At 43.7% G+C, this 22,630-nt stretch overlaps 1 protein-coding gene across 1 annotated transcript in view; it reads left to right on the top strand.

Moving 5' to 3' along the window:
• Nucleotides 1–22,630, top strand: part of VPS13A (vacuolar protein sorting 13 homolog A) — a 556,982-nt gene that overhangs the window by 422,956 nt on the left and 111,396 nt on the right. Inside the window, exons 61-63 of the mRNA XM_030193720.1 lie at nt 13,035–13,180; nt 13,279–13,360; nt 18,510–18,623. Of these exons, the coding sequence (XP_030049580.1) occupies nt 13,035–13,180; nt 13,279–13,360; nt 18,510–18,623 (342 nt within the window). The remainder of the gene's footprint in view (nt 1–13,034; nt 13,181–13,278; nt 13,361–18,509; nt 18,624–22,630) is intronic.

The following is a 22,630-nucleotide window of genomic DNA, read 5'->3' as shown; positions in this document are numbered from 1 at the left end:
GTCTGAATCCTAGCGATTTGTTACTCTTGAGTTTGTCAGTTGTATCTGTGGATCCTAGAAGAAGAATCCTCTGTGGTAATGCTGTGAAAAATGAGCATCTAGCAAGTTAGCCATGCAATCAATTTATTCATTCTTCATATACAGTGAATGTTCAAAAATGTAAACAAAATAGCATGTGGCTATTGCTAATTATCATATTAGTAAAAAAAAGGCCCATTTCTGAAAGAAATGAAATGGGCGCTAGCAAGGTTTTCCTCGGCATGTGTATGTTTGACAGAGTGTGTGTGAGAGTGACTGTGTGAGAGAGAGAGAGTGAATGTGTGAGTGTGTGTGCGTGACAGAGAGAGAGAGTGAGACTGGGTGCAAGTGTGTCTGTGAGAGAGAGTGTGTCTGTGAGATTGAGACTGTGTACCAGGGTTTCCCCTCCCTCCCTCTGAGTTCCAGGGTCGTTTCGCTCCCTCCCTCCGAGTTCTAGGGTCGTCTCCCCCTCCCTCCAAGTTCCAGGGTCGTCCCCTCCTCCCTCCAAGTTCCAGGGTCGTCCCCTCCCTCCCTTGGAAAATTTATAAATCTTAGATTATATCTTCTCATGTGGTTTTCATATAATTCCACTTTACTTCTGAGGTTTGGCATAACTGTTTGAATATTTCCTATATTTGTTACTTCTGAGGTTTGAAATATCCTTTAACATAACTGTTACCTCTGCTGGTTTACCATAATCCCAAGAGGCATATTCATCGAAAATTCTGGAATCTTCCCACTTTCTGCGCCTCATTGACCCGCTTCAGATGACGTCGGACTGCTTTCTTCTGGGGGTGCCATCCGCCCCCCTAACTCCCTCTCAAAATGCTTACTTTGAGCTTCACTCGAGACCAGGCACGTTCTGCTCCTTGGCGTCTGGCCATTCGCTCCCTCGGAAGGAGAGCTAGTCCGTTTTGGCTGCGGGGGCGGAGCTCTCAAATCGGGGCTCAGAGTAACATCGAGTCCTGGAGACGCCGATACTTCCTCCATTAACGCCGGCGCTTCCTAAGGAACCGCTCCCGATCTCCCGGTCTTGCCCTGGAGTCCTCACAAATCTGTCCATTGGACCAGCAGGTATTGAGGCAGGCGTTGGGGAAGCTCGGGCCACTGCCTTGCCTCTTCTTTTCGGCATATTGAGATCAGGAAACGAGGTCTACAGCTCTCCTAGATGTGTGTGGCCATCTTGGAATCCCCCCTCCAGCTGATTTTCTTTAAATCTCACAGCAAAACTACTGGATAAAACCTTCCTTTCATTGAGCAATAGTAGCAGAACAGAGCAAAAGGTTTCTGCTATTGCTAGTATTGAAAAACAATTCAGTCTGATATTCATAGTAGAAATTTTTCTTAACTACAGCAAATAACATAGAAAAACAAAACAAAAAAAAAAGGGGTAAAGCATCAAATTAAGTTTAGCCAGTGAGACAGTCAATCAACCAGTAAATGATTAAGTATATCAGAAAAACAAATAAGGCAATGCCTCCTATGGTTAATATAAGTCTCAGGAGGAAATCAGTTCTTTCCTGTCCTTGGTGGCACGAGTCCATCAGAATTTTTTCCTGCACCTGACTGCAAATTTACGGGACTTGGTTGACTTTTTCACCCACCTCTTAAATTCTTTATGAAGATGGTTTTTCCATTTGCTCCACAAGTATGGTTCACAGTGGTGGTGATGGTGCTGTTTTCTTCTCTCTGACAGTAACAGATGTGAGATCAGGAAGGTACCCCTTTGCACTCGATCGCTGTATAGGTGGTTGGGTGCACTTGATAGTCCTCTCAACTTTGGCTGAATGCAGTCCTTTTCCAGAAAAGACTGTCACATAGTCCCATTCTCAAGGCTGCATCTGATGCACGGTTTCCTGGCCTCATTTGAGAAAGACAGCAATCGCCTGTGAATGGCAAGACTGTATTGTGTCTTTGCAGTAAAACACAAAAGTCATTTTTCATTAAATTTAACTCTGGAGAGACATACACAAAAATACTTTTTTCTCTAGACTTTCCTTTAACTGTCTCACATAATATTAACCCTTCCTCCCCGTTTAGCTTGTTTCTCTGATTTATAAAGATAATGACAGGCTGTGAATCCAATTTTGGACCGATTTTCCTTGATACACTTTATCTGTCGTTGTCTTCCATAATTACATCCATTCTGTGCTTTGAAGGTGACTGCCTTATACATGCAATTTTCATTCCTTGCTATACAACCTTTGTTAGAAAAAGGATTATTTCTATCACCAAAGCATATAGAAACTTAGTAATAACAAAATGAACTTTATTCCCTCCTGGAATATAGATACACAATCACTAAATATTATTCAAAACCTCAACAGTTTGTTTCTCTCCAGCAATAACTCAAATTCATCTGCAAATTCAAGAAAGCTTATAATCTTGTGCATTTATGGCCTTGGCTTACCTTCACATATCTAGCAACATTTGTTTGCTTACAGACCAGACAAAGGCAAGTTACATAGACTTTCAAAATTTAGAATTTTACCATTCTCTGGGAGAATTGAGCACATCCCCCCTTGTACCTCTGCATGTTTGGCCACAACACCCAGAGAGGTATCATTGAGAGAATGAGGTATTTGGAAGCACCATATGGGAAGTATGAATTTTCCAGCAGTTTAATGGATGCAAGGTGCATCCAGCCTGTCTCCCAAAATTAAATTGCCAATTGCAGTACCTCCTCCTGGGTTTACATAACTTACTGGAGTAAAGGTAATGGAGACAACATAACTAATAAAAGGGATCACCAAAAACCTAATCATGTGTATAGAAAAGGCAATCTTTGCTGTTTGATTCACAAAAGATGTTCAGTTAGTCATCTGAATGTGTTTCACAGTTAGCCATTAATTAGTAACTGATACTGAATAAGTCAGTCAAAACCTTCTCTTTTCAGGAAAGGACCACTATCCTCTCTTCTTTTAATTTCATATATTTATGTACACAGACCTCCAAGCTAAGTTTTTTTTTTCTTTTTTTTTTCTTCTTTCTATATACATGCTGCCTATTCTAGCATCATTCATTTTCTGCTAACATCAATCCTATCTCTGTTATGTGGGATTCACAATGGCAGCTAAATTGCAATTTTAACCCTTAACCTTAATAAAAGTTTACTTTCCAATTCCTTCAGCCTCTTCATGGTTCCACTCTATACAGTTCAAAACATAACTTTAAGCAACCCATTAAGAATAATCATGTAGATACGTCTTCATCTACAAATTAGAAAACTGCTATTCAATGCCCTTTCCCCCTCCTCTGACAGACAGACCCATCTATCGAATCAAAATAATTATAGCGTTATCAAATATATATATATATATATATATATATATATATATATATATATATATATATATATATATATATATATACACACACACACACACACACACACACAGACAAATATTTCATATGAACAAATTATTCTATGCAATAGAAACAGTATTCAGGTTTGGACCACCTTCTTGGGCACATGTAAATAAAATCCTTGCTGGTGACAGTGAATCTAACAGTCCAGCTGTGGCAAGATATCTCTTCCTATTAAGTTCACAACAGCAGTGGAGCTTACCAAAAAGGCAGCAGCTAGTAATCAGTCACCATCTGTACAGAGAGAAATTCAGTCAATTCATGGAAAGGTGCTTTTTTTTTTTTTAATGTTGTATTGTTTATTGTCTCTTCTCAAAACTTCATCACAAAGGTTCCAGGCTACTTGGCCCAGCATGTGGCCTCCCAAACTTACATAAAGACTTTTCAGAACTGATATCTGCTATAAATTTCAGGGGTTTTCCAATAACTGTTATTTCCAGTTCATAATTTGGGCCCAGTGGAAACATAGCATACGCATTCACAGAACTCATCCCTGGGTTGTTCAGTCTCCTGCCTCTCAGTCAATGCTATCATTAGCAAGGCTGAATCCTTCACCTGCTCAAAACTACTGAGTATGAGAAATGACTTTACCAGGAGACAATTTTTATTGGTCCTTGGGGAAGGACACGGCAAGAACATTATAACTTCTAGTGGCTTTTCTGTAGACATCTGCAACAGACTCTGAGCTGGGCTGATTTCTCAAATTTCAATCCACGGCCTCCTCTGAGGGTATAGGCTGGCCCTCCTCTGATTCTGTTTCTGGTTGCCCCTAGAAAAGATGCAACAGTTTTAGTAGCCATTCTGTCTGTTGCTGCAAGAGAATGAACTGTATTTTTCTTCTACCAAGTTCTATAACTCAGATTTCAATCTGTTTACAAAAACTTTCACAAGCTGTTATTTAGCTGTCTGGACTGTCTCATTTAGGGGCCCTTTTACTAAGGTACGTAGGCGCCTACGCACGTCTCACGCACGTCAAATTGGAACTACTGCCTGGCTACCGTATGCCCCGGGTAGTAATTCCAATTTTGACGCACATCCAAAACACTTGGTAGAAAATATTTTCTACCGTGTGGCACTTAGCCCGCAGTAATCGGCAGTTTACGCACACTGCCGCTTAGTGCCCGATTACGGCTTGAGAACTTACCACTAAGTCATTGGGTGGTGGTAAGATCTCAGGCCGAAAATGGATGTGCACTGGTTTTAATTTTACCGCACGTCCATTCCAGGCACACTGAATAATAGACTTGCGCGCATTCAAAATATGCCTACACTAGCGCATGCCTTAAGGACCCCTTAATTCTGAATAAGATATAAAGGAGCAGCATATTCTTTCCAGGAAATCTACAACACTCCCCTGCACTCTGTTTGCACAAAGTCCATACTGCAAAAGTGGGAAATGTTTCTTTAAAGGGTTCCACTCGGACTCGTTTAAGGTCAGGGTGTTGATATATCATGGTGTCGTATCTTTTTCCATTAATCTGTTCCTATTTATGGAATATAGGTAGCTGCATGTAGTAGTCCCCTATGCAGGATCAGTCATCCAATTAGTGTATTCATTTTACTTTTCCTAATTACTAGGAGTCTCTTGTTCACCCAAGAGCTTCCACTAAAGATGGCTTGTATCGTTCTATATTATCTAAGAAACCTTTTACACTCCAGTCATAAACCATAAAGTAAAATATGAAAATATGAAAACTAAATCAAAACATTTTTCATACATTTCTTGCTCATTATTTAATTGCCTATTTTTCAGAACTTCCCCTTTCTGCAAGTAGTAAAATATTTAGTACTACTCTTTTTTTGGTGTGTGGGGGGGTCCCACTATGCTCATTCATTCATTGTTAACATTAGTATCATTTGCCTTGGTGTTCTAAAACAAAACAATTATACAAACATTGGAAACCTTCCCACATGTAACTAAAATCTGAATGTATCAATTTTATCTCAATTCATTCTTTAAAACATTTCTCAGATATGTACAAATATTCTAACTCCCTTTTACTTCAATTCATTTATAAAATTTAGACTTTCCTGTGTACTTGTTCCTTCAAATGAATCTGCTTTAGTTTAAAATTTAGCCATCTTTCTCCGAGGACAAGCAGGCTGCTTGTTCTCACTGATGGGTGACGTCCACGGCAGCCCCTCCAATCGGAAACTTCACTAGCAAAGTCCTTTGCTAGCCCTCGCGCGCCCGCGCGCACCGCGCATGCGCGGCCGTCTTCCCGCCCGAAACCGGCTCGAGCCGGCCAGTCTTCTTTTGTCCGCACTCGGTACGGTCGTGTTTTCGCCGTGTCGAGCCCCGGAAAGTCGACCTCGCGCGTCCAATTTGTTTTGAACGTGTTTTTTTCCTTCGGGAAAGCTTTGTCCTAGTCGGGAAGTGCTCCGGAAACCCCCCGCCGGGTTTCGTGTAAATCCTCCCCGTACTTCCAGCTTTTTTGCCCCGGTAAGTTTTCTTTCGTCGTCGGGGTAGGCCTCTTTTCGGCCTCGGTCGAGATTTTTTCTCCCTCTAAATTTGGTGCTTCAAATTTCGCCATTTCGGCTTTTGATTTCGCCGGCGTGATTTTTCCGCCCATGACATCGAAGCCTTCCAGCGGCTTCAAGAAGTGCACCCAGTGCGCCCGGGTTATCTCGCTCACTGATCGACACTCGTCGTGTCTTCAGTGTCTGGGGGCCGAGCACCGCCCTCAGAACTGCAGTCTGTGTTCCCTGCTTCAAAGGCGGACTCAGGTAGCGAGACTAGCCCAGTGGAACGTGTTGTTCTCGGGCTCTTCGTCGGCATCGGCACCGGGATCTTCGAGTGCATCGACGTCGTCAGCGTCCAGACCTTCTTCCTCGGCCGCCCCTGCATCGAGTGCATCGAGGCATCGGGCCTCTGCATCGGCGCCGAGACATCGGATAGCTGCATCGACGTCGGTGGTACCAGGACCTCGTCTGCTGATGTCGTCGGACGGTGGTGCATCGGGTGGAGTGCAGGTGAGGGCTGTCCATTCCCCTGCTGGTGGCGGTGAGCCCTCGGGTGGGTCTCCGCCTACCCTGAGGGCTCCTGCGGTACAGCCCCCCCGAGATCGACCTTCTTCAGTCTCGGCCCCGAGGAAGCGACGGATGGATTCGACGTCCTCCTCGTCGGTGCCGGGGAGCTCCGGTGACATGCTTCGGAAGAAATCGAAGAAGCATCGACACCGGTCTCCTCCCCGTGTCGGCACCGAGAGCTCTGGGTCGCCGAGGGATTCGGCACCCAGCAGGCATCGGCACCGAGAGGACCGCTCACCCTCTGTTCAGGAGGTGTCGATGCGCTCCGCTCTGGACAGCCCGGAACAGCCTCCACGCCCGGAACAGGTACTGACGTCGACGCCTGCATCGACCTCTCAGCCTTTCTCTGCAGCCGCTCTAAACGAGAGCCTCCGGGCCGTTCTCCCAGAGATTCTGGGAGAGCTGTTGCGCCCTACCCCTCCGGTACCGGCGGTGCTTGCGCCACCGGTACCGTCGAGCGTGGCGCCGGCTGGCCCATCGCCCAGGTTGAGGTCCCCGACGTCGGTACCGCGTGCGGTACCGACCGCGGCCACCTCCCAGGAAGGCTCCCCGACTACGTCGGCGGAGGGAGCTTCGCCGATGCGGGCGAGGGAGTCTACCTCTCGACGCCCCCATCGTGGACGGGGTTCCACGGAGTCGAGCAGGGCGAGGTTGCAGACACAGGTCCGTGAACTTGTGTCTGACACCGAGGGTGAGGCCTCGTGGGAGGAAGAGGAAGATCCCAGATATTTCTCTGACGAGGAGTCTGAGGGTCTTCCGTCTGATCCCACTCCCTCTCCTGAGAGACAGCTTTCTCCTCCCGAGAGTCTGTCTTTTGCCTCCTTTGTCCGGGAGATGTCTACGGCCATCCCCTTCCCGGTGGTTGTGGAGGACGAGCCCAGGGCTGAAATGTTTGAGCTCCTGGACTATCCTTCTCCACCTAAGGAAGCGTCCACTGTTCCCTTGCACCATGTCCTGAAGAAGACATTGCTTGCGAACTGGACCAAGCCATTAACTAATCCCCACATTCCCAAGAAGATCGAGTCCCAGTACCGGATCCATGGGGACCCAGAGCTGATGCGCACTCAGTTGCCTCATGACTCTGGAGTTGTGGATTTGGCCCTAAAGAAGGCTAAGAGTTCTAGGGAACATGCTTCGGCGCCCCCGGGCAAGGACGCTAGAACCTTAGACTCCTTTGGGAGGAAGGCCTACCATTCCTCTATGCTCGTGTCCAAGATCCAGTCTTACCAGCTCTACACGAGCATACACATGCGGAATAATGTGCGGCAGTTGGCGGGCTTGGTTGATGCTCTTCCCCCTGAGCAAGCCAAGCCTTTTCAGGAGGTGGTCAGGCAGCTGAAGGCGTGCAGAAAATTCCTGGCCAGAGGAGTTTATGACACTTTTGATGTTGCGTCCAGGGCCGCTGCTCAAGGTGTGGTGATGCGCAGGCTCTCATGGCTGCGTGCCGCCGACCTGGAGAATAGAATCCAGCAGCGGATTGCGGACTCGCCTTGCCGTGCGGATAACATTTTTGGCGAAAAAGTCGAGCAGGTGGTAGAGTCTCTCCACCAGCGGGACACCGCATTCGACAAGTTCGCCCGCCGGCAGCCTTCAGCTTCTACCTCTACAGGTAGACGATTTTTCGGGGGAAGGAAGACTGTTCCCTATACTTCTGGCAAGCGTAGGTACAATCCTCCTTCCCGACAGCCTGCGGCCCAGGCTAAGCCCCAGCGCGCTCGCTCTCGTCAGCAGCGTGCGAATCAGCAAGGCCCCGCGGCTCCCCAGCAAAAGCAAGGGGCGAGCTTTTGACTGGCTCCAGCAGAGCATAGCCGACATCCAAGTGTCCGTGCCGGGCGACCTGCCTGTCGGAGGGAGGTTGAAAGCTTTTCACCAAAGGTGGCCTCTCATAACCTCCGATCAGTGGGTTCTCCAAATAGTCCGGCAAGGATACACCCTCAATTTGGCCTCACAACCTCCAAATTGTCCACCGGGAGCTCAGTCCTACAGCTTCCAGCACAAGCAGGTACTTGCAGAGGAACTCTCCGCCCTTCTCAGCGCCAATGCGGTCGAGCCCGTGCCATCCGGGCAAGAAGGGCTGGGGTTCTATTCCAGGTACTTCCTTGTGGAAAAGAAAACAGGGGGGATGCGTCCCATCCTAGACCTAAGGGCCCTGAACAAATATCTCGTAAAAGAAAAGTTCAGGATGCTTTCCCTGGGCACCCTTCTCCCCATGATTCAGCAAAACGATTGGCTATGCTCTCTGGACTTGAAGGATGCCTACACACACATCCCGATACTGCCAGCTCACAGACAGTATCTGCGATTTCAGCTGGGCGCACGCCACTTCCAGTACTGTGTGCTACCCTTTGGGCTCGCCTCTGCGCCCAGGGTGTTCACAAAGTGCCTAGCTGTGGTAGCAGCGGCGCTTCGCAGGCTGGGGGTGCACGTGTTCCCATATCTCGACGATTGGCTGGTGAAGAACACATCCGAGGCAGGAGCCCTGCAGTCCATGCAGATGACTATTCGCCTCCTGGAGCTACTGGGGTTTGTGATAAATTACCCAAAGTCCCATCTTCTCCCAGTGCAGAAACTCGAATTCATCGGAGCCCTGCTGGATTCTCGGACGGCTCGCGCCTATCTCCCAGAGGCGAGGGCCAACAACTTGTTGTCCCTCGTCTCGCGGGTGCGAGCGTCCCAGCAGATCACAGCTCGGCAGATGTTGAGATTGCTGGGCCACATGGCTTCCACAGTTCATGTGACTCCCATGGCCCGCCTTCACATGAGATCTGCTCAATGGACCCTAGCCTCCCAGTGGTATCAGGCCGCCGGGGGTCTAGAGGACGTGATCCACCTGTCCACGAGTTTTCTCGAATCCCTGTATTGGTGGACGATTTGCTCCAATTTGACTCTGGGACGTCCCTTCCAAATTCCTCAGCCTCAAAAAGTGCTGACCACGGATGCGTCTCTCCTGGGATGGGGAGCTCATGTCGATGGGCTTCACACCCAAGGAAGGTGGTCCCTCCAAGAAAGCGATCTACAGATCAATCTTCTGGAGTTGCGAGCGATCTGGAACGCTCTGAAGGCTTTCAGAGATCGGCTGTCCCACCAAATTATCCAAATTCAGACAGACAATCAGGTTGCCATGTACTATGTCAACAAGCAGGGGGGCACCGGATCTCGCCCCCTGTGTCAGGAAGCCGTCAGCATGTGGCTCTGGGCTCGCCGTCAAGGCATGGTGCTCCAAGCCACATATCTGGCAGGCGTAAACAACAGTCTGGCCGACAGGTTGAGCAGGATTATGCAACCTCACGAGTGGTCGCTCAATTCCCGTGTGGTGCGACAGATCTTCCAGGCGTGGGGCACCCCCCTGGTGGATCTCTTCGCATCTCAAGTGAACCACAAGGTCCCTCAGTTCTGTTCCAGGCTTCAGGCCCACGGCAGACTGGCGTCGGATGCCTTCCTCCTGGATTGGGGGGAAGGTCTGCTGTATGCTTATCCTCCCATTCCTCTGGTGGGGAAGACTTTGTTGAAACTCAAGCAAGACCGAGGCACCATGATTCTGATTGCTCCCTTTTGGCCGCGTCAGATCTGGTTCCCTCTTCTTCTGGAGTTATCCTCCGAAGAACCGTGGAGATTGGAGTGTTTTCCGACCCTCATCACGCAGGACGAAGGGGCTCTTCTGCATCCCAACCTCCAGTCCCTGGCTCTCACGGCCTGGATGTTGAGGGCGTAGACTTTGCCTCTTTGGGTCTGCCAGAGGGTGTCTCCCGCATCTTGCTTGCTTCCAGGAAAGACTCCACTAAGAGAAGTTACTTCTTTCATTGGAGGAGGTTTGCCGTCTGGTGTGACAGCAAGGCCCTAGATCCTCGCTCTTGTCCTACACAGACCCTGCTTGAATACCTTCTCCACTTGTCTGAGTCTGGTCTGAAGACCAACTCCGTAAGGGTTCACCTTAGTGCAATCAGTGCATACCATTACCAAGTGGAAGGTAAGCCAATCTCAGGACAGCCTTTAGTTGTTCGCTTCATGAGAGGTTTGCTTTTGTCAAAGCCCCCTGTCAAGCCTCCTACAGTGTCATGGGATCTCAATGTCGTTCTCACCCAGCTGATGAAACCTCCTTTCGAGCCACTGAATTCCTGCCATCCGAAGTACTTGACCTGGAAGGTCATTTTCTTGGTGGCAGTTACCTCGGCTCGTAGAGTCAGTGAGCTTCAGGCCCTGGTAGCCCAGGCCCCTTACACCAAATTTCATCACAACAGAGTAGTCCTCCGCACTCACCCTAAGTTTCTGCCAAAGGTTGTGTCGGAGTTCCATCTGAACCAGTCAATTGTCTTGCCAACATTCTTTCCCCGTCCTCATTCCTGCCCTGCTGAACGTCAGCTGCACACATTGGACTGCAAGAGAGCATTGGCCTTCTATCTGGAGCGGACACAGCCCCACAGACAGTCCGCCCAATTGTTTGTTTCTTTTGATCCCAACAAGAGGGGAGTGGCTGTAGGGAAACGCACCATATCCAATTGGCTAGCAGATTGCATTTCCTTCACTTACGCCCAGGCTGGGCTGGCTCTTGAGGGTCATGTCACGGCTCATAATGTTAGAGCCATGGCAGCGTCGGTAGCCCACTTGAAGTCAGCCACCATGGAGGAAATTTGCAAAGCTGCGACGTGGTCATCTGTCCACACATTCACATCTCATTACTGCCTGCAGCAGGATACCCGACGTGACAGTCGGTTCGGGCAGTCAGTTCTTCAGAACCTGTTTGGGCTTTAGGATCCAACTCCACCCCCCGAGGGCCCTGTTTGTTCTGTTCCAGGCTACACTCTCAGTTAGTTGGTAAATTTTTTAGGTCAATCTCAGTTATGTCCTCGCCGTTGCGAGGCCCAATTGACCAATGTTGTTGTTTTGAGTGAGCCTGGGGGCTAGGGATACCCCATCAGTGAGAACAAGCAGCCTGCTTGTCCTCGGAGAAAGCGAATGCTACATACCTGTAGAAGGTATTCTCCGAGGACAGCAGGCTGATTGTTCTCACAAACCCGCCCGCCTCCCCTTTGGAGTTGTGTCTTCCCTTGAAGTGTATTGTCTTGCTACATACTGGACTGGCCGGCTCGAGCCGGTTTCGGGCGGGAAGACGGCCGCGCATGCGCGGTGCGCGCGGGCGCGCGAGGGCTAGCAAAGGACTTTGCTAGTGAAGTTTCCGATTGGAGGGGCTGCCGTGGACGTCACCCATCAGTGAGAACAATCAGCCTGCTGTCCTCGGAGAATACCTTCTACAGGTATGTAGCATTCGCTTTATCTGCTTTTATATTTGTATTTATATATACATTTTAAATAGACATTCAGCAAAATTTAAACCAGCACGTGTCCATTTTCAGCTGAGACCTGGCGGTAAGGTCTCACGCGTTAACTGGGTGGTAATCATCAGCACGCGTACCTTCTGATTACTGCTGGGTAAGCACCACACAGTAGAAAATTTTTACCATGTGTTTTGGACACGTGTCAAAAATGGAATTACCGCCAGGGGCATGCAGTAGTTCCAATTTGACGTGCAAATGTTCCTACGCGCCTTAGTAAAAGGGCCACCAAATAAATTACCATACTCAGTTACCCGCGGTATCCCTTGATCACCATTTGAAACTATAGGCCTGCTAAATGTCAGATCAGATACTAAGAAATCCCCAATGATTGATTTTCTAAAATTTATAGAACACATGATCTACCATTCTTAGCGATTTATATAATCACATTTTTAAATAACATACATTAAATATCAACAAAAAACATAAAATCATCCTATCATCAACAGATGGTAAATGTTAAGCAAGCAGCATCTTATCACATTAATTATCAACATTGAAGGCACAATGAAACAAACTAGTATTCAAGAATTTCTTAAATGTATGCAAATTCCTGAGCTTTCGTATGTTTGGGTCCTATGATGTAAAAAATTGAGGCTCTGTATTCTTCAAAGCAAACTGAGCAAAATGAATTTGACATAGCAGATCTTGATGGCCCAACTAGCTGATGTATACGCAGATTAGCAGAGATGACAGAAGGTATTGCACTGGTTGACCAGCAACAAAATGTTACATTGTACTCTAAATTCAATAGGTAACCAATGTGGTAGAAATGTGATCATATTTTAAGAAACCACATAAAATCCGTGCAGTAGGTTTTTAAGCTAATTGCAAGGCCCTCAAAAGATTTTTTCAGTAGCCCAGCCAAAAGGTTATTGCAATAGTCAAAATGCGGTATAATAATATGAACCACCATCCAAAATTTTTCAACAGTTAAGAAATCTCTCGGACTTTTAACTTTAATTTTGAAAAGAGAGTTCCTATTACCTTTTTCAGATGATCTTTCATAGTCAACCAAGAATCCAGTATTACACCATGTATATATCCTGCTGACAATTTTAATTTCTTGCACATCAATATCAAAACATTTTGGAATTTCTAAAACAGAATAACTTGACAAAAGTAGAACGTGTCTTTGACATTTTGAATTTCAAGCTATTTGCTTTCCATTGAAAAATGCTTGTTTTTATGCACTTTTTTTTTTAGGAATTTGAATGTTTCATTTTGTAACTATGCCTTCATTTTTCAACCATGTTTTAACTAGTTTTCAAATTATTTATCTTACAGCTACATTTAAGTTTTTCACTCAGCTCTGGTGGTGAAGATAGCAACAAGCAAGAGAGACAGAAAGAATTAATTCCTCTGCAGTCTGTAAACCTCCTGCTGAAAAGTATTGGTGCTACTCTTACAGATGTACAAGATGTTGTCTTTAAGTATGTTGAAGATCTTAATTCACATTATAAATAACATGCATATAGTATGCTTTTCTTTGCAGCATTTCTTATATGTGATATCTATTTATCATTTGTAGGCTGGCTTATTTTGAGCTTGAAAACCAGTTCTACACCACGCAACAATTGCAATGGGAAGTCATTAGACATTACTCTAAACAGGTTAGTGTGAAAGTGTTCTTGCTCTTTAATAGCGTATAAATAGAGCTGCTTATATGCGCAGATGTATGTTTGAATGTATATATAGATACATACGGTGTCTTGTAAAAGTTTGTACGTTTTTAGTCTGCTTTCTAAAAAGCATGAATTAATTTGTGAATAAAATGTCTGAGGCCATTCCATTTCAGTTTAAGAAGGAGACAGACCCCAGGTTTATGATGCTGGATGTCCACCCAATTTCCTAACCACCTATCCCCGAGAATATTGTGGCAGAGCCAGTTTTCTTAAGGAGAAACAGATGAGCAAGTAGGAGGACCCCCACTCTGGACCACCTATTAATTAAAAAGGCAAATGTGACGTATGTCCAGAAGGCTTCTGTATTTGAAAGACAGCAGTTGCCCCATCAGTGTCTGGTAGTCGAATCTGCTTTCAAGAAGTCTGAGGTCAAAAGATTTGATTATACTATGTTTAGTTCCCACGTAGCCTCTTAAGTATCTCTACCTGGCCCAGTACATGTAAGGTAAGCAATCTGCCAGAGACGGTGTCCATTAAGAAAAATACAATGATTTTATAACACTTCTGGACAAGGATAAAGAGTATTGGCCAGGTCAACCTAGGATCTTTTCTGAGACATCAAGAACCCCTGCCATAGCAGATTCTCTTGGCAGTGGGCCTCAGACCATGGGTCTGATCTGCAAGAAAGTGTTGCTGGCATGTCTTGCAAGGGGTGGGGGACTTATTTGGGGCTAAGAATAGCGGATCAGATAAAGGACCACTGTGTAAATACTTTAGACACCCTCTGCAGTAACTTTGGCTTACATATCATCCAGGAGCTCCTTAAATGTAAAACCATGGAGGCACATCTATCCCCAGAAGAAAGAGGTATCTTTCTTTCTCCCTTCAACCTGTCAACCCTTATTGCAGGCAACAGAAGGCCCCAAACCTCCATTCAGCTTAAAATCTTAGGTCTCAGAGTAATGTTGAATCTTTTCTGAAAGATGGATCACAACAGGTGTCTTGAGATAAGCTCTATTCTGTTAGTCAAGTGTACTCCAGGGCTCTGCTTCATCTGAGGCACATTTTGTTTGGGGAAATAAAATATTTTTGTTGATGCTGGAAACCTGGACATAGTACCACTCTCACAAAGAATAAACAGATCAAAGTAATAACCAGATGTGTGCTAAACAGCATCTACTTGTAGTTAGAACACTGAGTTTAGGACTACTTTGTAGTTGTTGGTATTGTCTACACATTGATTTATTGTAATTCAGTGTACTTGGGTTCTACACATTCCCCGTGTTTTTTTTTTTTTTTTTTTTTGCAGCTTACTCAGAATGCTGCAGCTTGTGTTATTACCAGCTGTGGCTCTCAGGATTAGTTACTTCAAGGCTAAAAGGCCTTTTACTACCTGTTGCCTGAAGAATAAAGTTTAAAGTAATTTTGATGGTATTAAAAGCTGGTGGCCTGATTTATTAGAAATTCTGGAAAGTTACACAATGTCATTAACTTTGTTCTTCTGGGAAAGGGTTATTTATCTATTCCGTTGCACATAAGCCTTTTTAGGAGTTTTCACAGCTCTTTGGAATATCTTGAATTTGAGGAAAAAAATTCACTGTTCAAAAAGATAAAAGTGCACTTTTTATTAAAGCATGCGGACTTGATATCTGATTCTATGTGCAGTCCTGTTTTTTTTTTTCTCTATGGCAGTAAAGGCTGAGGTTAGAATATTCTCTAATTGTTTAGATATTTTTTAAGTTTTTGATTTATATGCATTGATTTTATTCTGTATGTTTTTTAATGTAAAATATCTTTTTATATTTTATGTATGGCTGTATTCTGCCAAGTATTTGTATTCTGCCATAGTGAAGCCATTTGGATTGGCATAATAGAAGTTTTGAAATACGCAAAAAAAAAGCTGAGTTGTTTTATCTGTAACAATTGTTCTCCGAGAACAATAAGATAACAGTCCTCACAAAACTATCCCCACAGAATTGGTATTTTGTAAGCCCATTGTAGCACACGTTGTCCTGCATGGAGGAGTAGCCTAATGGTTAGTTCAGCAGGATGAGAACCAGGGGAACCGGATTCAATTCCCACTACATCTCCTCATGACCCTGAGCAAATCACTTAACTCTTCACTGCACCAGATATAAAAACATAGGGTATGTCTACTAAAGTGCGCTAGTAAATGGACGTAGCGCATGCTAACACGGGACTTTCCCACACCCTAAGCCTATTTCTAATGCACTCAGGAAATAGGGCATTTCAAGTATTTCTGTTTCAGGTCATGTGCTAAAAATTGACACTGGAGCACTTACTGCTTCCTGTTAAGGAGATGGTAAGGGCTGTCATGTTGATACGTTAATCAGTGTGCATGTAAAGTCCACGACCATTTTCTGCCCTGACACGCCCCTCCAAAAAACTAAATACCTCGTGCTTAGTATCAGGGGCGGAGCTAGGTGGGTGCATGGGCCCCCTCATATTTAACCCTGGCCCCCCTGCTTTCACCTCCCCGTCTCTTTCGACCCCCCCCCCTCCCATCGCTGCCAACCCTCCATTGGGTACCTTTGCTGGTGGGAGTCCCCAACCCCCGCCAGCCGAAGTGCTCTTCAGCGCCGGTCTCCGAGTCCGGCAGGTTGCTGATCTGGATTCTATTTCCGAGTCCTCCTGACGTCCTGCATATAGGAAAACGTCCAGGACATCAGGAGGACTCGGAAATAGAATCCAGATCAGCAACGTGCCGGACTCGGAGATTGGCACTGAAGAGGACTTCGGCTGGCGGGGGTTGGGGACCCCCGCCAGCAAAGGTACCCAATGGCGGCAGCGGAAGGGGGGTTGAAAGGGACGGGGGGTGTAAAATGTGCTCCCTCACCTCGGGCTCTGAACCCCCCTCCCGCCGAAGTCTGGCTACGCCCCTGCTTAGTGTACACAAAAAAGCTTACCTAGTGAAAAATGCTTTACGGTAAGCATTTTCATGCATGCTTAGTTTAATGCCCTTTATTTATGTGTATATATGTATGTATGTAAATTTATATACTGCCTTTTGAAAAAATTCACTCAAGGCAGTGTACAGCAAGAATAAGTTGAATGTAGGCAACAGAGAATTACAGCAGTAAAAATATTCAGTAGACCTACTCCTTAGACTATGAGCCCACTAAGGACAAGGAAAGTACCTGTATATAATATGTAAACCATTTTGGTTGTACTACATAAAGGCAGTATATCAAACCCTGACCCTTACCTTACTCAGTAGAGCATGCTAGAAAGCTCTAGAAATTGAAAAGGAAAGTTCCAAAACCTGTTAAGTACATTTTTGTTTAAAAAAAATGAGTTTATACCGGAAACAGACTGCCTTTATAGATAGCTATAGGATATGTGAGATTTGCACTAAAATGCCTTGATATGTAAAGTTTATGATATTCATTGAAAAAAATGTTCTTATGTTAGATAGAATTCTTGAAAATAAAAATGTGTTTACATATATCCAGAAAACAACTTTTCGTACTTAACAGGTTTTGGAACGCACAAGTCACGTGTGAGGACTGATAACTTTTTGTCCCTGGGGGAATACCTGTCAGCTTTGTCTCTATAGATACAGTAGATACCCCCACAGAGGGTAATGGTTTATGCCTAACTCTTTATAACAATTATAGCATATGTAAATGTATGTATTGCTATACGTGTGTGTATATATAGATAGAGAGAAGTATATCATCTCAACCTAAAATGGTTTCAGTTTTCATCAGAGCCATTATTGCTAATAAAAGCTTATAGTACGTGAACTTGTGAGATTTAATTTTTGTTTTTTAAACTGTTCATTATATATTAATGTTTATGGTAGGATACTAAAAGCTTCCAGGGAAGTGGTATTAAATCCCTGATACCTTAGAAGTTATTACTTTGTTTAATTTGCTAGAATTTTTTTGTGTTTGTTTCCAGATTATGGGGTCCTTTTATGAAGCTGCGGCAAAAGGGGGCCTGCGCTGGCGTTGGTGCGTGTTTCTGACATGCGCCATCTTTCTGTTTTTAAAGAAATTGGCTGTTCGGCAAGTGAAGCACGTGCTGCGCAGCCATTTTGGGGGGAGCATTTACACCACCCATTGAGGTGGCAGTAAGGGCTCCCACGCTAACCCAGCGGTAACCAAGCAGCGTTCGGCACTGCCTGCTTACCACTGGGTACACACTGGTGCTACAAAAATAAAAATATTTTTTATCGCCGGAATTGGCTTGCGCTGTGGGTGGGAACTACCATCAAGCTGCTGTGGTAGCCCTGCGGTTTCATTTTAGCAAACAGCAAGCCCACTTTGCTGCTTTGAAAAAGGAACCTTATAGTTGCAAAAACCCTATGCATTGGGAACTACTAGTATTGTGGATAGGGTTTGCCTTCACTCTTAGTCCAAAGAAAAAAGTGAACTATTGGTTGCTGATATTCGAATGGAGTATTGTTCATATTTGAACGAAGATTCTTGTTTGGACCATTTGGAAAGACCAGAAGTTGATATAATGGTATAAAACTGAGATGTTGATGTCAAGGAAGAACAGACAATGGCAATAGTGAGAGATAAACCATGAGCATACCTGAGGCAACATTTTGTAAAATGGAGGCCCCTGTTGGGGATTTTGAGAAGGTGCAGTGAATTTGATAATTGCATATATGCCCTTTATTTTTTGTATTACTTGATTACAGCAGACTGAATCAAAAGAGTTTTTTGGTCAGTGATTATAATTTGTGCTGAACATTTCAGCTGTATTGCTGTAAGTAGCCACTTAAGTTCTGAAGTCTTTTCTCCTCACTCTAGCCTTAATATGTATTTGGCAATAAGGTATTGAGAGCTGCCGTTAGTCTGTTACAAAAGTGAGGCAAATGTGTGATATTTATTACTTAATCAGGGAAGCCATGTTCCTGAGATTTTTTTTATCCTATCAATATATAATTAATATTTTTTAAAATGTTGGCTATAATATCTGTTTGATGTATATACAAACATATATTTGTGGGGGGGGGGCATATATGTACATACACAAATACTTATGGACATTGCTACATAACTGCAGTAATATCTAGGTATCTGTTCTTTATCCAATCTGAATTAGTATTATTTTATTCAGTGATTGTTATAATTAACACATTTTCTGTTTATTTTTCATTTAGGCCATTAAACAAATGTATGTTCTTATTCTTGGGTTGGATGTTTTGGGTAATCCATTTGGATTTTTTAGAGACTTGTCTGAAGGAGTTGAAGCTTTTTTCTATGAACCCTACCAGGTAAATTTTTTTTTTCTACAGTTCAAACATTGGCATTTTTGTGGCTTTTGGCCACTTATCGTTCTGCACAGATATATTGTATTTAGAAAAGGTACAGTAAATTTGAGTAATATGATTTGCTAATGATTCTATATCTCTGAGAAGCAGGGATGAGTGGGAGACTGAAGCTATCAGCTTGAGCTCTGGGGGAAAAAAGGTGGTTTTCTTAGCAGTGAACCCAGAAAAAGTAATAGAACAAATAGACAAACTAAAAAGGAGCAGATCACCAGGACCAGATGATATATACCTTAGAGTTCAGAAAGAACTCAGATGAAATTAGACCTATTGTGATATATATTAAAATCAGCAGAAGTGCCTAGGGATTAGAGGGTAGATTCCAGTCTTTGAAAGGGATTTCATGAATGATTTGGGAGCTGTGGACCAACGAGACTGAAGTCAGTGCTGGGCAAAATAGTAGAAGCTATTGTGAAATATGAAATTAGAAATGGTTTAATGGGATAGAGCCAATATTGGTTTTAGTAAATATAAGTTTTGCCAATCTGTTTGATGTTATTGAAGATGTTTTACCCACATGTTTAAAACACCTTCGATAACATCTAACAGATTGGCAAGATTTATATTTACTAAATTCACTATTGGCTCTTTCCTATTAAAACATTTCTCATTTCATATTTTACAATAGTGAGTCAATTGATATAGCAAGACATTTAAATAATCATGGGATAGGGGCCAATGTCCTGTCCTGGATTGGGAATTGGCTAAAGAATAGAAAACAGTAAGACTAACTGGTCAGTTTTCTCCATGGAGAAAAGGAAATAATAGAGTACCCAGGAATGCTTTCTTAATATGTTTATAAATGATATGGAAGAAGAAAAAGTGAAGTGATGAAACTTACAGATTACTCAAAATTGTTAAAAAGGTGTTAAATAACAAACCAATTGTGAGGGGTTTTGGAAGAATCTGTCAAGATAGTGCTGGCCATTTAAATGGAAGGTGAAAACAAATGTGGGCAAGTGCAAAGAGGGATACATATAGTGAAAACTAGATCTAATTATAAAAAAGTGATACTGGGTTCCACATTAGGAGTCACCACTCAAGAAGAGGATTATAAGAGTTATTGTGGATGGTAGGTGAAAACCTCAACCCGGTATGTGGTGGAGATTAAAAAATTAAATAGAAGATTAGCAATTATTCCAAAAGGGATAGGAAATACAAGAGAAGGGGGACTGTGTTCAGCTCTGGTTGCCCTAGCTCAGGAAAAGATCTAACAGAGCCAGAAAGGTAATCTAGTTAATTTATTGGAACTTTATATACCACTTTTGACACAGCACCAAAATGGTTTACAATTATTATCTAATAAAAAGAGTTAAGTAAAACAAAACGTGGACAATTATTATAATAATCCTATTTTAACAGGCAATAACATAAAATACAGTACAATAATCCAAATAGAGTAATGTAATAAAAATTAGCAACTTTGAGTTATTTATTTATTGCATTTGTACCCCACATTATCCCACCTTTTTGCAGGCTCAATGTGGCTTACAGAGTAGGTTATGATATTAATTAACAGCTAACAAAGGATAAAATTATGTAAACCACGTAAAAGTATCAATAGAAACAAATTAAAAATATATAAAATTAAAACAGACATAAAAAAAAATTGCATGCCACCACTGCTGACTTCTCATCTTGGTCAATGCTAATTAATCAGATGCTTATGAAAAGAACCAGACTTCAAATTTAGATTTAAATCAAGAATAACTTGTTTCAAGTCTTAGAACTAATAACATACCGTGTTTCCCCGAATATAAGACACTGCCTTATATTAATTTTTGCGCCCAAAAAGGCGCAAGGTCTTATTTTCAGGGGATGTCTTAATATTTTGGGGAAACACGGTTGGCCCGCCCACCTTCCCTCCGTCGCTCCTGCAACTACCGGTAACCCCCCCATCCGAGGTTGCCCCCCCCCCACCCGAGATGGCGCTCCCACCCGAAGTCGCCGGACCCCACCCCCCTCCGTCGCTCCGAAACTAACCTGAACTTAAGCCTCCTTTCACTTTCCTTCCAGTTCGCAGGAGCAGCAGGGCAGGGCAGGCCTCTCCTTCCTTCTGAGCCCCACCCTCGCCTGACGTTACGTTACGTCAGGCGAGGGCGGAACACGGAAGGAAGGAGTGGCCTGCCCTCCTACTGCTGCTGCTTGCTGTGAACTGGAAGGAAAGTGAAAGGAGGCTTAAGTTCAGGTTAGTTTCGGAGCAACAGAGGGGGTTGGGATCCGGCGACTTCGGGTGGGGGCGCCATCTCGGGTGGGGGGGGCGACCTCGGGTGGGGGGGTTAGTTTCAGAGCGACGGAGGGGGGGCCCAGCGATCTCGGGGGGGGGGGGCGACCCTACTTACCGGGAAAAGAAAAACTTTGCTAGGCCTTACTTTCGAGGGAGGCCTTATATTTTCCAAGGGCACCAAAAACCTCGGTAGGTCTTATTTTATGGGGATGCCCTATTTTCGGGGAAACACGGTAGTATTCCACAGTACTGGTGCTACATAACAAAACGTATGCTGAGTAGATTCAAAATAAGTATGTGGCAAAGGTGAAATAGAAAGCAGCTTTTGGTCAAGTGATCTCAAAGTGCATGAAGGAGCATATAGACTTGAGAGCGCAGATATAAGGGGATCCCTGAATGCACAGCTTGGAGACTTAAAATTAAGATTTTATTTTTTACACATCAAAAAAACTGGTAACCAATGGTAAGCTTCTAATACTGGCATCACATGATGCTACTTACTAGTATTATAACACAATTTTATTTCTGTGTTCTGACCTGAGCTCATAGCGGATCAGACTTACATGCCACAAAGCATTTCCATAGTCAGTAGGTATGGTTATAAATGAATGCACCAAAGTGAATAAATCTTGGAGATTTTAGATATGTTCTAAAATCTTCTGCAAAACAAAAGACTTTATAATCACAGATACTATATGATTAAGAGTCAAACTGAAGTACTGTTACCTCATTTTTCAACCTTACCAGTTGACCACAGATTAGTGGACTAATTGATGGTATAAAACAATTGTAGGTAAACCAGACAGCCACAGATTTATTCAGTTTGTTAATGGAGAAAGCAAGGAAATCACATTCCTACCTATCTTCCCAGGGAGTTAATCCCTAATTTCTATATAAGACTAAGGGGACTCAAGTAGTAGCTATACAGGAAATCCCAAACACTGGAAAAGCACCGTTTCCCGTAGTACTCCGTAGCCCCTTCTCCACTTCATCTTTTATCCTTCACTCAGTTTTTGTGCTCTGACTCCTCCTAAGTGACACTAACATATGTATTTGACTCCACTGGAAAAGGTACCTAGCAATAAGACCTGTGGTGTGGAAACACTGAGAGAGATTTATTTATAAACACCTAAGAATAGAAGTAATTTGCATAATCAAATCATCGTTTTTTTGTTTTATAATTGTTTAATCAACATAGGTTATTATGCATATATCTTTGGCACCTTTCACAGGTTGCAATGTATTTAAATTGCTTGCTTTATGTATTAATTTAGTCCATGTAGAGTATAACATTTTTGTTTCTGTTTGTTTATTAACCTTTATTTCTGTTCATTCAAGTGGAATAATATGGTAACTGCACTATTTTATTAGCATGTATTTCACACACTGAAGATGCATATCTTGTCTCTTTTATTGGATCAATTTTATACAATTGTGGCTTAGCTTTACTACTACTACTACTACTACTAATCAATTCTATAGTGCTAATAGATGTACGCAGCGCTGTACACTTGAACATGAAGAGACAGTCCCTGCTCGACAGAGCTTACAATCTAATTAGGACAGACAAACAGGACAAATAAGAGATAAGGAAATATTAAAGTGAGGATGATAAAATAAGGGTTCTGAACAAGTGAATAAAGGTTAGGAGTTAAAAGCAGCATCAAAAAGGTGGGCTTCTAGCTTAGATTTAAAGATGGCCAAAGATGGAGCTTGACATACTGGT

The sequence above is a fragment of the Microcaecilia unicolor genome, chromosome 2 (assembly GCF_901765095.1).
Source record: "Microcaecilia unicolor chromosome 2, aMicUni1.1, whole genome shotgun sequence".
Classification (NCBI taxonomy): domain Eukaryota; kingdom Metazoa; phylum Chordata; class Amphibia; order Gymnophiona; family Siphonopidae; genus Microcaecilia; species Microcaecilia unicolor.
This window is presented reverse-complemented; position numbering and strand designations above follow the sequence as displayed.